The 13508-nt window shown below is 41.1% G+C and overlaps 1 protein-coding gene across 3 annotated transcripts in view; it reads left to right on the top strand.

Moving 5' to 3' along the window:
* The first annotated feature begins 4511 nt into the window (after positions 1 to 4511).
* GSPT1 (G1 to S phase transition 1) overlaps positions 4512 to 13508 on the top strand; it is a 40109-nt gene continuing 31112 nt past the window's right edge. Inside the window, exons 1-3 of one of the 3 annotated variants that reach the window (XM_067551078.1) lie at positions 4512 to 4617; positions 5436 to 5490; positions 8341 to 8968. In XM_067551078.1, the coding sequence (XP_067407179.1) occupies positions 8665 to 8968 (304 nt within the window). In that variant the 5' untranslated portion in view covers positions 4512 to 4617; positions 5436 to 5490; positions 8341 to 8664. Of the gene's footprint in view, positions 4618 to 5435; positions 5491 to 7078; positions 7096 to 8340; positions 8969 to 13508 lie in introns of those variants that run through there. The other 2 variants (XM_067551079.1, XM_067551080.1) reach the window with 2 other exon arrangements.

Raw genomic sequence — 13508 nt, 5'->3', positions numbered from 1 at the left:
TAGTGACGGGGAAGGGCCATAAGTATATGTTACCAGACAATCCACAGACAGAATGTCTATCTGCATGAAATAGAGATGCCTACTAAAGAAATATGGATTGGGTCAGTAATGAACAATGAGTCACAATAGCTGTCAATTTTCATCCTACCACTAAACTTTTATAATTAATCTCACTTTCCTGTATTTTTGGTTCTGTTATCACCAAAAACCCACACACCTCCATTTGCCTTTAAAATGTTTGTTGCCTGAATTGCTATTGTTCTGGGAAATTGTTGCTATCTTCTTTGTAAAATAAAGATCAGATCTGGAACTGAAATATCTAAATTAAGATGCACAAAACACTAGACAGTGTACAGTAGGGAACAATCCTGTAGTGGCATGCATTAAAGACCTAATACAACTCCATCTCCAATTGGCAAAATGTTCCCTCCTACTGAAAATTCTGGGAGGGATGAAAGGGAGAGAATGTGCTCCTATATGTCTGCATGGAATTAGTGTTGCATCCCATCCTCAGAAGGAAGAGTTTGCAGTCTATAAAGGTGCCTACTGTTTTGGCTACTGAGCTCTCATGTTCAGGCAGAAGGTATACCTGGAAGCCCTATGGATCTTAAGGACATACAGTGAAACCTAGAGAGGCCTCCATCCCATCCTGCTCCCCAGAAACCCATTTATATCTTGCAGCAGGGCTCATTCAGGAGTCATGCAGCCATTAGCTCCCCTCCATCCATGTCTTTGCTCCCCAACCTCAGTGAGGACACTCATAGGGAATGTCCAGACAAGAAAGACAGATGCTTTTAAAAGCTAACATGACTTGAAATACCTCATAGCACCTTGCATTGTATACACAGATCAAAACTTCTGAAATTGTGCTGGGTCTTGTCTACATTACAGCTTTTTACCTCACCAATTAACTTGAGTTAGCTAGCAAGGCTAGTCTGGACGCTCCATATATGTCTCTTCCAAGACACAAATGTTAACTTACCCTAGGCTGAGTCCTGTACTGTCACCTTCATAATAAAAAAAGGTTTTACTTCCTCTTATAATCTATAGTTTGTCTCTTACTATAATCTCAAACAGTGCAATTTTTGCCCCTGAGATTTTGCCTGCAGAATGAAAGCACCTTCAGTCTCACAATATGCTTTATCCAAACACTATCCAGAAGGCATATTTTCATCAGCAGTGACAATGCACTGTTCTGAAGATATTGCTTTAGTATAACAGAAGTCAGTTTGTATTTGATCTGAACACTGGAAATAAAATAAAAAGAAACCCAAAGCTTCACTGACAGGGCCAAAATTCCTAGCATGACAGAAACTAACATGGACTGAATTAAATTAAAAGGCAGCACCATTCTGGCTGCTGTCACTGAAACAGACTCCACAGAAGATTTGAAAGCTGATGGGGGGGAGACTTCTGAACAGAGTCCCGGGGAGAGATTCAGACAGCCACATAATATCTCAATGATGGCTTCAGGCCACATTGTCCATTTCCTTTACAGATCTTAGCACAAGTGGGTGGTCTAGGATGCTTATCTCATCAAAAACAGGACAGCTGAAATTAGCCATAAATTCATACTAATTTCTATGGTCCTGTTTTTAAGAGAAGGGGCATTTATCAGCTTCCTTTACAAACATCAGCTAATTCATCTGGGTGTAGAATTTTCTGGTAGTATCTATGACATTTGTTTAATAAAAGCAAATGTCAACAACAAATGGTGCACATTACATTTGTATATTATTTAGTGGAAAAAGCTGAAGGTACAATATTCAGCTAAAATTGGACTGTTCCAGATCAAGATATTTCAGCTTCAAGCACACCAAGTCTCCTGTTGATATACCTACATTTCCAACAACGCCAATTAGAGTTCTAGGGTAGGATCAACTCTTAATACCCTGAAGTTCAATCAGTATCATGACATATCATCTCCATGTTGTCCCCGTTCTCAGCTGATATCTTTAAAGGCTGGTCTAAATACTGACTTTACATCAATTTACGTAGATTTGATTCTAAAAGCCCTGGTATAAGCATTCTTAACCAAATTAAGTTAAATTAATATTAGCCACTCTATTCTGGTTCTGCCTCAGACTCATTGTATAACTTTAGGAAAATCACCTAGAACAAAACTTTTGGACATGTTTGCCTAAGGACAGACATCAAAATCTACATTTAGGCACTATAAGATAGTAGGACTATGAACAACAAACAGCAACTCCTTCCCCCACATCCCCAGACAAATTTTACTATATACTAATCCCCCTGGCTCTTTTTATGGTAAACTTATTTTCCCAGCATGTCTTTCTGGGGCTTACCATTTACATTTGGTTGAGACACACTGCTGCAGTCCTAAAGTAGCCATATTGCATCTCATTACTACATTTTTCTCTTCCTACTAGTAAATACCCTTAACTGTTCATTTTGCTGAGTAAATGGCATGTTCTCTTAGCCTTATTTTCAGATCCACTACTCCCATTGACTTGAAATCACCTCTAAAAATCAGGCTACTTATTTAAATACCTAAATGTGGATGTTGAATACTTTTGCCTTATCTGTCTCAGTTTACATAATTGTATCATAGCTGTGTCTAAGTGAGGCTTAATGGTTTAAGTATTTGTAGAACCTTGGATGAAAGACACTACAGAAGTGCCAAGTATTATTACTAATATGACAAGGACAGTGTCGTCTAGCTGATTGCTATAGAATGAATTTCTCATCTCCAAGAGCTGGGAACCCACAAACCAGAGTCAATTCTCTGCTCCACCATAATTTCCGTAGCTAGCTCACAAAACAATACCAGTGAAGCCCCAGCAGCATGGGTACTGGCAGCTCAAGTATATACAAAGACACTGTGCTACAAAGGTTTCATTGCTATTATTACTGGAGTTAGCTTTGATCTACACATGCTATGATCACACCTCCTGAATACAGTATAAATTTGTACCTCAGTTCCCCACTTGTAAATTGGAAATAAAATATTTCACTATCTCCATGTTGTTGCAAAGATAAGAACACTAAAAGATTGTGAGGTGCTCAGATATTATGGTACTGGAGGCTATATAAGTACATACTATAGATATATACACACTAATTATTACTGAAAAACCTTTTAAACTTTTTCACCTGCCTTGAATTATGGGTCCTTTTACATTCAGGAAGAAAACCTAAGGCAATCATGCTGCAATAATGAGAGAATATGTATGTAAATCAATAACCTAATTCAATTTGAGGAATGGCATCAGTCCATTACAAGAATTTTGGCAGCAAACATGGGTGGATCTAAAATAAAAAAATTTTCAACAAAAATATATAAGTCTCTAGGAGCTTGTACTTGCAAATTTATTTTAAATGGCTGGATGATACAATAGGACTATCTGAAAAAGCAAAATGCTTTATATGCTGAGACACCTCAAGAGAACATCACTAGCTATATTCCAACAGATATTTGCCAGTTAAGCGATCATGCTTCTACTTGTCTGTTTAGCTCTTGTTTTTAAGTATTGCCTGATACTCCAGGTTGAAAACACTGGAAGATACCAGGTCAGTTAAAACTTCAGGGTTTCACTTTACTCAACTCTTATGCGTGGAGAAGCCTGCAGAACAGGTTTGCACACCCTTAGGAACATCCGGGAGGGCCACAAGAGCTTCTGAAATTATGTCTGAGGATCACAGTATCTAGGGCATAAGTGTCAGGCTTGACAGACACTGCAAGTAACTTTTATTCCATATAAGAAGTCTCTGAGACTTCTGGCAACATAGATCTCTGGAAACTTTATCAAACCTGTTTGCATTTGTGTCCTGTCCCCTCCCCCCCACAAAAAAATCATGAACAATGAAGAAGAGGCAAAAACAGAGTTCAGAGGTACTTAGGGCTGCCAAAACCAAGCTGTATTTCAGATGCTTTGAAATCCAACTTTCTAATGAATGCCAAAACATGTAATAAGACAGTGCTGCCCACAAGCTCTGTGTGCCCGTAATCTCAAGGCAGACACTGACAGTGCTAAAATCCTTTCCCCATGCAGGAGGTAGCTAGCAGAAGGGACACATCTCCAAGGTATTAACAAAAGAGAAACTGCTGAAGCCTTTGTAAATGGGGCAAAGGAACTGAGAAAACCCTTTTTATGTATGGTATTTGGTTGAAGGTAAGAGCTTGCTTGACTTCTCGATAGAATGAGAATTCACATAAAATAGGCTTATCAAATGGTAATGTGATTGTTATAAAACTGAGCCAATAAATGCTTATCTACAACTAAAAGGAAACCATAAAATAAATATTTACCAGATACCAACTATCCAGAAAATGTCATCTATTAATCAGAGGCCAATAAAAAGATTCATGGAAAGCTGGGGCACCAGAAAAGTCCCAATAGGAAGCTAAACCTTCCTTCCCACCAGGTGGAAGGTGTTGGGACTTCTTTCAGGATGCTCCTCCCATAACTTCTTACTTAGGTGATCAGTTTTTCATATGTTTTCTGCTTGTTAAGTATCTTGTTTTTGCGGGCCTCCCCCCACTCCTATGAGTACTGGAAAAAGAAGGATCGCTTTTTTTTCCCACTCCCAACCCAAAGATACCATGACTGTTCGGGGGTGGTACTACTTTTGACTGCTTCAAAGAAAGCATAGGTGACTTCCATTACTCTGCCCTTCCTCAGAATTCTGTTTGTTGTCAGGTGGGGGCCTTTTTTCAGGTCCATCTCTCATAGGGTCAGCACCAGGAGTAATCTACTGCTCATAACCCTCCCAAATGGCAGCTGAGTCTCAGAAACTGAGATGACTTGTGAGTTTTACAAAGTTCTGATTAGTGCAGCAGTGAAACAGATTGGAGTCTCCTTAATTTCACTCTTGAAGAAACCTCTGAGCAGCAGCCCTGGAGATGCCTATTTGCACTCATTAGATCACAATCAGATGTTTTTTTCATAATCATAACTCTTTTTTAATTAAGTCTAGATTCCTCAGAAATTGATGACCCTTTGCATGCTAGGGAGAGCTTTGCACCAAGTCTGATTTCTTAATGTGTTTGGGGTGGTTCCTGGATCTGTGAAGGTGGTGTGCTGATACATGATTTTCTTGTATTTAGTATCTGTGGAATTCCATTATTGGAGCTGATTGTGGCATCCAGGAAAATGATCCTAGTGTGAGAGTGTTCTAAAGAGGGTTAATGAATGTGAAGTTTGTGGAAACCTATGAGGATGTTTAGGTCCTCTGTCCAGAGGATGAAAATATCATTGATGTATCTCAGCCAGATGATTGGTTTCATAGTGCATTTGCCCAGAAATTCTTCCTCAAAGTAACCCTGAAGAAATGGGTATAGGATGGCTCCCCAAATGCCAATGGCTGTTACCATGGTTTAGACAAAGTGTTTGCTATTGAATGTAAAATTGTTATAGATGAGTATGGCGATATATTGGGTGGATATCTGAGTGTTGTCCATTGTCTTGTAGATATTTGAGGCAGGCAGCAATGCAGTCATTGTGAAGATTGTTGGTGTACAGGGAGGTAAGTATGGTGTTCTGAGGGAGGTTGTTAATTTTATGGAGTTTCTGGAGGAAGTCAGTTGTGTCTTGGAGGAAGCTGGCCCTTTGTGTGGTGAATGGTTATATAGAGTAATATATACTATATATCTAAAGTGAGAGTGGTTATATAAAGTAATTTAAATCCTTGCAAATTCCATTCCATTTACTCACAAAATGTGAATGAATATTTTTTAACCATTTGGCCAAGAAAATTAGCCATTGAAGGTATGTCTACACACAGCAAAGAAAAATCCACTGCTGCCCCATGTCAGCTGACTCAGGCTCACCGGTCTCAAGCTGTGGGATAGTTTCATTGCTGTGTAGACTTCTGGGCTCAGACTGGAGCCTGAGCTCTGAGGCCCTCCCACCTCACAGGGTTCTAGAGCCCAGGCTTCAGCCACCAATGTGATGTGGCCATGAAAAAAGCTAATGTGGTCCTTGTATGCATCAGATGAGGTATTTCCAGTACAGATAAGTAGTGTTAGTACCATTATACATGAAGTTGGTGAGACTTTATCTGGAATACTGTGTGCAGTTCTGGTCCCCCATGTTTAAGAAAGATGAATTCAAACTGGAACAGGTGCAGAGAAGGGCTACTAGGATCATCCGCGGAATGGAAAACCTGCCTTATGAGAGAAGACTCAAAGAGCTTGGCTTATTTAGCCTACCCAAAAGAAGGTTGAGGGGAGATATGATTGCTCTCTATAAATACATCAGAGGGATAAATACCAGGGAGGGAGAGGAATAATTTAAGTTCAGCGCCATGTGGACACAAGAACAAATGGATATAAACTGGCCATCAGGAAGTTTAGACTTGAAATTAGACACAGGTTTCTAACCATCAGAGGAGTGAAGTTCTGGAATAGCCTTCCAAGGGGAGCAGTGGGGGCAAAAAGCCTCGCTGGCTTCAAAACTGAGCTTGATAAATTTACGGAGGGGATGGTATGATGGGACAGCCTAGTTTGTCAATTGACTTATCTTTGACTACTGGTGGTAGATATGCCAATGGCTTGTGAAGGGACGTTAGATGGGGTGGGTTCTGAATTATTACAGAGAATTCTTTTGTGTGTGTCTGGCTGGTGAGTCTTGCCCACATGCTCAGGGTTTAACTGATCACCATATTTGGGGCTGGGGAGGAATTTCCCCCCCAGGCCAGAGTAGCAAAGGCTCCTGGGGGGTTTTTGCCTTCCTCTGTAGCATGGGGCATGGCTCACTTGCTGGTGGATTCCCTGTACCTTAAAGTCTTTAAATCATTATTTGAGGACTTTAACTCAGTCATAGGTCAGCTGTCTGTTATAGGAGTGGATGGATGAGGTTCTGTGGCCTGCGTTGTGCAGGAGGTCAGATTAGATGATCATATTAGTCCCTTCTGATCTTAGAGTCTATAAGTCTACACAGCAATGAAACTGCCCCATAGCCTGAGTCAGCTGGCACGGAACAGCCAGGGATGTCTAGTTGCTGTGTACTCATATCCTTAGCGTGGGTTCGAATTCATAACAGCAAGGAGAATATGATGGTAGCAGCGGATACAGAATCTGGTGACATCAAGAAGGCAGTTTGAAAAGGAAGAGGACTTTTTCTGGTCAAGGTATAAATGTTGATGGATAAATTAATGAGGAATTTTTCACTTAGCAAGTTATGAAAAAATATGAGGGGTCTGTGAGATAGAAACTGTGGTCTGTGTGTGATACAACATTGTGTCACAAACTTTTGCTCTGGTTCTAATGTTTTTCTGTTTACTTAAACTAGTACAGTATAGATGGTATTAAAACTTCATATTTCTATAGAGCCTGAGGATCTCAAAGTACTTAACAAGCCTTAATGAATTAAGCCACAACCATAACACAGTGAGGTTGGTAAACAGTATTATACCTGTTCTACAAAAGGAGCCATTGATTTCTGGGTGCTTCCAGTATAGTTATCTAAGTTGAGACACTATATATTATAAGTATTCCCAACCCAAAATGTTTAAAAAAACCAAAACCAACCATGAAATTGCCTTAAATATCATAAAACATTTAAAAAATATTGAGTTTTTCATTTGCCTTCCAGGTTCTAAGTCTTTGATCTATTTGATCACTTTTTCCCCCTTTAAACATTTTTGGTTTCTCTGCAACCGAGAGCTACTAACTTATGTTGTTTTTATTAATGAAAACTGAGATTATCATGTAATCACTTGACTCCAGGAGCTGGAGCTTTAAGAAAAAACACCAAATAACATGAGACTAGCTATAAATATCATTAGCATTGGCATCACTGTCCTGATCTTTTTTCAGGAGATCTGGGCCTCCTTCCAGCTTAAGTCAATGGGAGACAGAGGGCTTCACACTGCCAATTAACTGGAGGGTGGGGTGGGGAAGATAGACTGGAAAAGGCTTGTGTCTAGAGGGTGAAGGTCCCACATCCCCATGAACATCTATAGAATTGTGCTATGAGGTTACTGCATATGACATGCTCACCTGAACCTGGAGTGGGGAAATTGAAGCCCCAACTTGGTAGGTCTGACGTAGCTCTTTGATACTGTCATCCCCGCGGGGCCAGTTAACCACCCTCCTTTCTCATAAGTTAGTTATGGGGAGGGGGGGTAGTTCTCCCTAGTCAAGAGGAGAGAACTACATTTCCCATCCCTCTCTGGGTGGCAAAAAAAGTTGAACAAAGCGCATTAACACGCAATGCTTGCTGGGATTTGGTGTTCTCCTTCAGCATGGCTCCCGCAAACTACATTTTCCATCTCTCTGTGGGGAGAAGCGGGGGCGGGGGAGAAAGAGAGGCAGAGCCGAAAGAATGGCGCCTGAAGCCCACGGGGAAAAATTTCACACTTTTGCACACCTAGATGGCCAAGAGAACTACATTTTCCAGCTCTCCCGGGAGGCAGCAAATATGCGCGCGCAAAGCCTGATGGGAATCGTAGTCCCTACCCCTCAGCACGTCCATGTTATGTAATGGGAGCCGCGGAAGAACTAACTACCAAGGTGGCGGCGAATGACTCTGTCGGGAGGAGGCACGGGAATTCCGGCAGGTCATACGGCGCAGTGCGCAGGGCGTCGGGGCACACGCGGAGTCGCTGGAGCGAGGGAGTGCTGAGTCGGTGCTGCCGCCGCCGCCGCCTTCTCCCGTACGGCTTCGGAGCCGCATTGATTTGTGGGGCAGCCACAAAATGGAGGCGAACGGGAGCGGCAGCAGCAGCGATTCGGCTCCCGACTGTTGGGACCAGGCGGACATCGAGCCGGGCAGCGGCGCCGACCCTGGGTCTGCCCCGCCGGCCGCAGAGGCCCAGGCTGAGCAGGAGCAGCTCCACCTCGGTGCGGCTTTCAGCCGCCAGCTCAACGTGAACGCCAAGCCCTTCGTGCCCAATGTCCATGCCGCCGAGTTCGTGCCGTCTTTCCTGAGAGGGGGGCCGGCACCCGGCCTGCCGCCGCCCTCCCCCCCACCCGGCCTGCCGCCGCCCTCCCCGCCCCACGGTAACCGCCGCCGGGCCACGTTGCGGAGAAGGAGGGGTATCGGGGGAGGGCCACGTGCGCCGGATGGGGGGCGCAGAGGAAACGTGTGTGTGTGTGGGGGGGTGTCTGGTAGTGAGTGGGGGTCCTGGAGCATTCAGGTACGAAGTGTAAGTGGCTCGGGGAGTTAGACTGGACTGTGGGGGGCATAGGGATGATGGGGGGACAGCGTTAGAGGAGGGGGCCGAAGCCCTCGGGAGGAAAGTTGGCTCTGGAGACCTGAGGCAAAGCTTTATGGGAGGGTTTATGAATTACATTGACAGGCGTCATTGGAAGTGGGATGTGTGGGCGCTGCTGAGGGGTTAAAGGCCGTACTGGGTATGAGGCCAACACGAGGGGCAGACGCAGGGACCCTGTGTTGTAGAGACTGGGGGCTAATGCTTGTGGGGCCTGTGGGAGGGAAATGGACTGTGAGGCTAATGAGGTGAAATTTAGGAGCATGGGGTTGGAGTCTTGGAGGATGATTTGGAGTCGGGAGGGAGCTTTGAAAATAAACTTTGTAGAAGGAGAAGAGGCTATCAGAGAGGTTGGTGGTATATGGGAGACTTGAACAACACCTTGGTGTGTTTGGAGAGAAAGGGGTGGGCTGAGGATAACATTGCAGAATCTATCTAGAGGAGCCTTAGGATAGCATATAAATGTTTATTGTGGCTTAAGATACAGCCACACAGGTTAGGGTGAAAAATAGTAGAATTGGGCAAAAGGGCATTTTGTGGCACAGTTTAGTTACTGGAGCAATGTGCTGAGCAGATTTAGGAAGGAGACAATAGGGTACAATTTTGGAGTCTGAACAAGAATGCACAGAAGAGAGAGATTCTGGTTAAGAAGCTATGGATAGAGAATGGGGTAATTCAGTTTTAATTAATTTCATGTTTCATATACTAACTGTATCTCAACCCTCTCTACATTGTTTTTATATTGTTTCATCCTGAAGAGTCAAAAATCCCCTTAGAGGTAATTACACTTTTGAGAGATCATAGTGGGTGGGATAGAGGGAAAGAAACTAAGTGTAGAAAAGGGAGATAAGTCACAGATCTGGGTGGTGGTAGACATGACATGATTGGGAGATTGGCCACCAACTCCTACCAACAGTTTCAGAGAGATCATGTATGTCTCTATGAAGAGGATCACTTTAACCATTTAATAATCTTTTCATTGTGACAGTTTTTGTGAGGTGATTGGGGAGGCGACTTATCTAGCTGGCAGTGCTTGATATCTTAATATTTTGAATTTCTATGTTGCCTTTCATTTCAAAGGATTTAGAGTATTTTGCGAATGACATATACATGGGGTTCACTTTTTACCTATGTGAAATTAAACAACAGCTACTTATTAATACCTGCTCCAAATTTAAGGAGTGCTTTTCCAAATGTCAGAAACGTGGTTTTATTTTCAGGCAGTTTTTTATGTCACTCATAGATTCATATTCATAGATTACAAGGTCACTCTTGTGATTTAGGATTTTGAAACTTGTTTCAATATGACATTTAAAATGTCACTATCTGTTTTTTAAGTCTTCATTCATATCGATAATGTGAGAGAGCCCTCTATTTCAGATATCAGGGTTGCAGTAATTCATAGTCACCAATTTGTTAGAGAGTGTTTAATAAGTCATGATCTCTTGCTGGCTGTGGCTTATTAATTATTGCATGCTGATTTAGTATCTAAATGAATATCATAATCCCCTTAATATTTAACTTCCATGTGATAATTTAAATCAGTAACCAAACTTTCACTTACTGATTTGTAGAAAAGTGTACAAAATATTCATATTAAAAACTAATTTCCTTATGTTAAAAATTAAGTGTAAAACTCTTTTTACTAAGTCTGATTTCGTGTTACACTGACTACTTTCTGATATTACTGTAAATTTCAGGACATATATTATGTGGGTAGCTGACAATACGCATGACCTTGGGCAATCCATTTAAAATAGTCTCTGATAAGTTTTGAAGAGACTCCTTGATTCCTATTCAAATAATCTATGCACTTTCGTGTTCACAAGTAAATATAAATTTGTAAAGGTGCTGTAAATAGTTGAGGTTGTATCAGAATTTGTATTATGAACCCTGGAAAAATCTTTGACGTTTACTGCAGTATGAAACTTGGAATTAAAATTTAAAAAAATTCAGCAAATATTTTTACATCTTGTGCATAATCCATCTGAATTATAGACATTTAAGATAAATTTAGCTTTTTTTATTTTGATCCTTTCTGTTTCTGTAACTCAAATGATCTTCTCCTAAAGGAATAATCATCAGACCTTTGTTCCATACTGTGAACAAGGATTCCATTGGTGGTTGAAATATTGTTACCAATAGTTGAATAATGGCATGTTCCAGTAACTTATTTTTCCTTAGTTCTTTATATGAGGCTGGCAATTCCTTGGTAGGTTTTTTGGGTAGGCTTGATAATCCTTTCCCTCACCTAACCTCCTCCCTCGTTTCCTATTCTATATGCTACCCCTCTTATGCACCTCACCACTCTTAAGGCCTGGGGACTCAGCTTCCATATTTCCAGTTAAGACCAGAGCAGACTCAACTGAGAGTCAATGAGTATGGCTTCTTAGGCATGGTCAACACTTAAAAATTAAATTGACCTAGCTATGTTGCTCAGTGGTGTGAAAAATTTACACCACTGAGTGCTGTGATTTGTCGACCTAACTCCCAGTGTAGGTGTGACTACGTTGGGAAGGTGTATTACCTACATTGATGGAAAAACCTCTTCTATCCAAGTGGAATCATTGGTACTTTGATGCTATAGCAACATAGCTGCAAATGTGCAGCCATAGAGCCCCTACTATAGACATGGCCTTAGTCTTTCAGTGTGGACAATCTTCAGTCCTTTCTTCCCAGTTGTGGAGCCCATTGCTTATGTAACACTACTGTCTGTGGCTGATTTGGAGTTCCTAGCTTGTATAATATTCATACTGTCTAGACGTTTCAAAGGTTTAGACCAGTACATTCCTAAATATTTACTTGAGTTCTCATAATATTAAGCCATTGTCTATTAAAAGTACTTTTGTATATCTTGGAGCAACTTTCTTTCACTATGAGGCTTTTGCAGTTCCAAACAATATCTTCTTATCTCATTCCTGGAACTGGCCATCATTGCCGTGACTCTTTGAGGCCGGAAGTACTTGGTCACATTAAGTAATTGATGACCAAAATGTTGATGGAATCAAAATGGTTCTTTTCTATCGTTATAATTTACCCCTCAAGCTGCTGCCTCCCACTTACATGAACATCTGTGACAACTCTGGCTAGGAGGTGGAGTTTGCCCTAGAAATTGGTCAGTACAGCTCATGATTAGCGAACGGTGTCGAATAGGTTCTTTGAGCAACACAGCCTTTCCTTCCCCATCTCCTCAGGCAATTAAGTGTTCTGCAGCAGTCGCTGCCAACTTGTGAAACAATTTGATTTGCATTTGTTATCTGTAGTATTAATTACTATTTGCATTTCAGTAACACATTAAAACTCTAGTCGTGGGCCAGGACCCCACTGTGCTAGGTGTAGTACAAACACAGAACTAAAAGATGGTCCCTGCTGCACAGAGCTTACAATCTAAGTGTGATGTTCTGCAGCAGTATTAATGTTTAATGTGCCAGGCTTTTTGAACGAAAATTAAAGGGTTAGTTGTCAATGAAAATGAGTTAAGTGGCCTAACATTTTAGGTTCTTGTAACACTCCTTCATAAAACAACACCATATTCAGTCTCTTCAGGAGGAGAGTCTGACTCAAACGGATGGTGCAGGTCAGGAACAAGATATATTAGCAGAACTGGAGTGAGAAAATTGCACAGGACCGACCACACTGTACCAATCTTGGTTCCTTTCATAAATACTAAATTTACTTATCATATTTTTAAAGTGTATTTAATAGACTAGAATGGTACTTTCGATTAAATAGCCATTTGAGTGCTCAGTCATCTTTCACAGAAGATATTTAGGAAAGCCAATTCTAAAAATTGTCTTTTTCTTAAATCCAGGAAACTGTGGTTTAAATGCCATACTTGCACTATTATGCCTTTGTTTTATAAATGGTATTCTGTTGTTTGCAACTGAATCCACTAAGGAGAGTGCCTATAATTTTTATTTCCTCACTTTCCTTTGTTACTTTTAATGTGATTAGAATTTTTGTTTGGCTTAATATGGCTGTTATAAATACAATAACATGCATTCAGATAGCTTCAAAACATGCCTGACTTTGGAAGCAAGATCACCTTCAGGTTATACATAAAAGGGCATTTTACTTAATTTCTTTGACCCAAATGTCATTTTTCTCCTTTAAGAATTATTCCAAATGCAGTATCTAATTTTGCATGAGGTCTTGGTTTTATCAAGTTCAACTAAAAGTTTGACCGAGGTACAAGAAGGCTGACTTACCCAAAGTCATACTTCATGAGGCTCCACCTGGAATTTTGACTGAGGACATTTCAACATTTTCATCTAAAACTGTATGCTGTCCTACACTACCTTCCACTAAATGTTTAAGTATATTATAGA

This window comes from Emydura macquarii, unplaced genomic scaffold (assembly GCF_026122565.2).
Source record: "Emydura macquarii macquarii isolate MOO-44397 ecotype Brisbane River unplaced genomic scaffold, CSIRO-AGI_Emac_v2 contig_1348, whole genome shotgun sequence".
Taxonomy (NCBI): domain Eukaryota; kingdom Metazoa; phylum Chordata; order Testudines; family Chelidae; genus Emydura; species Emydura macquarii.
Note: the sequence above shows the minus strand (reverse complement) of the source record. Positions and strands in the feature narration are given on the sequence as shown.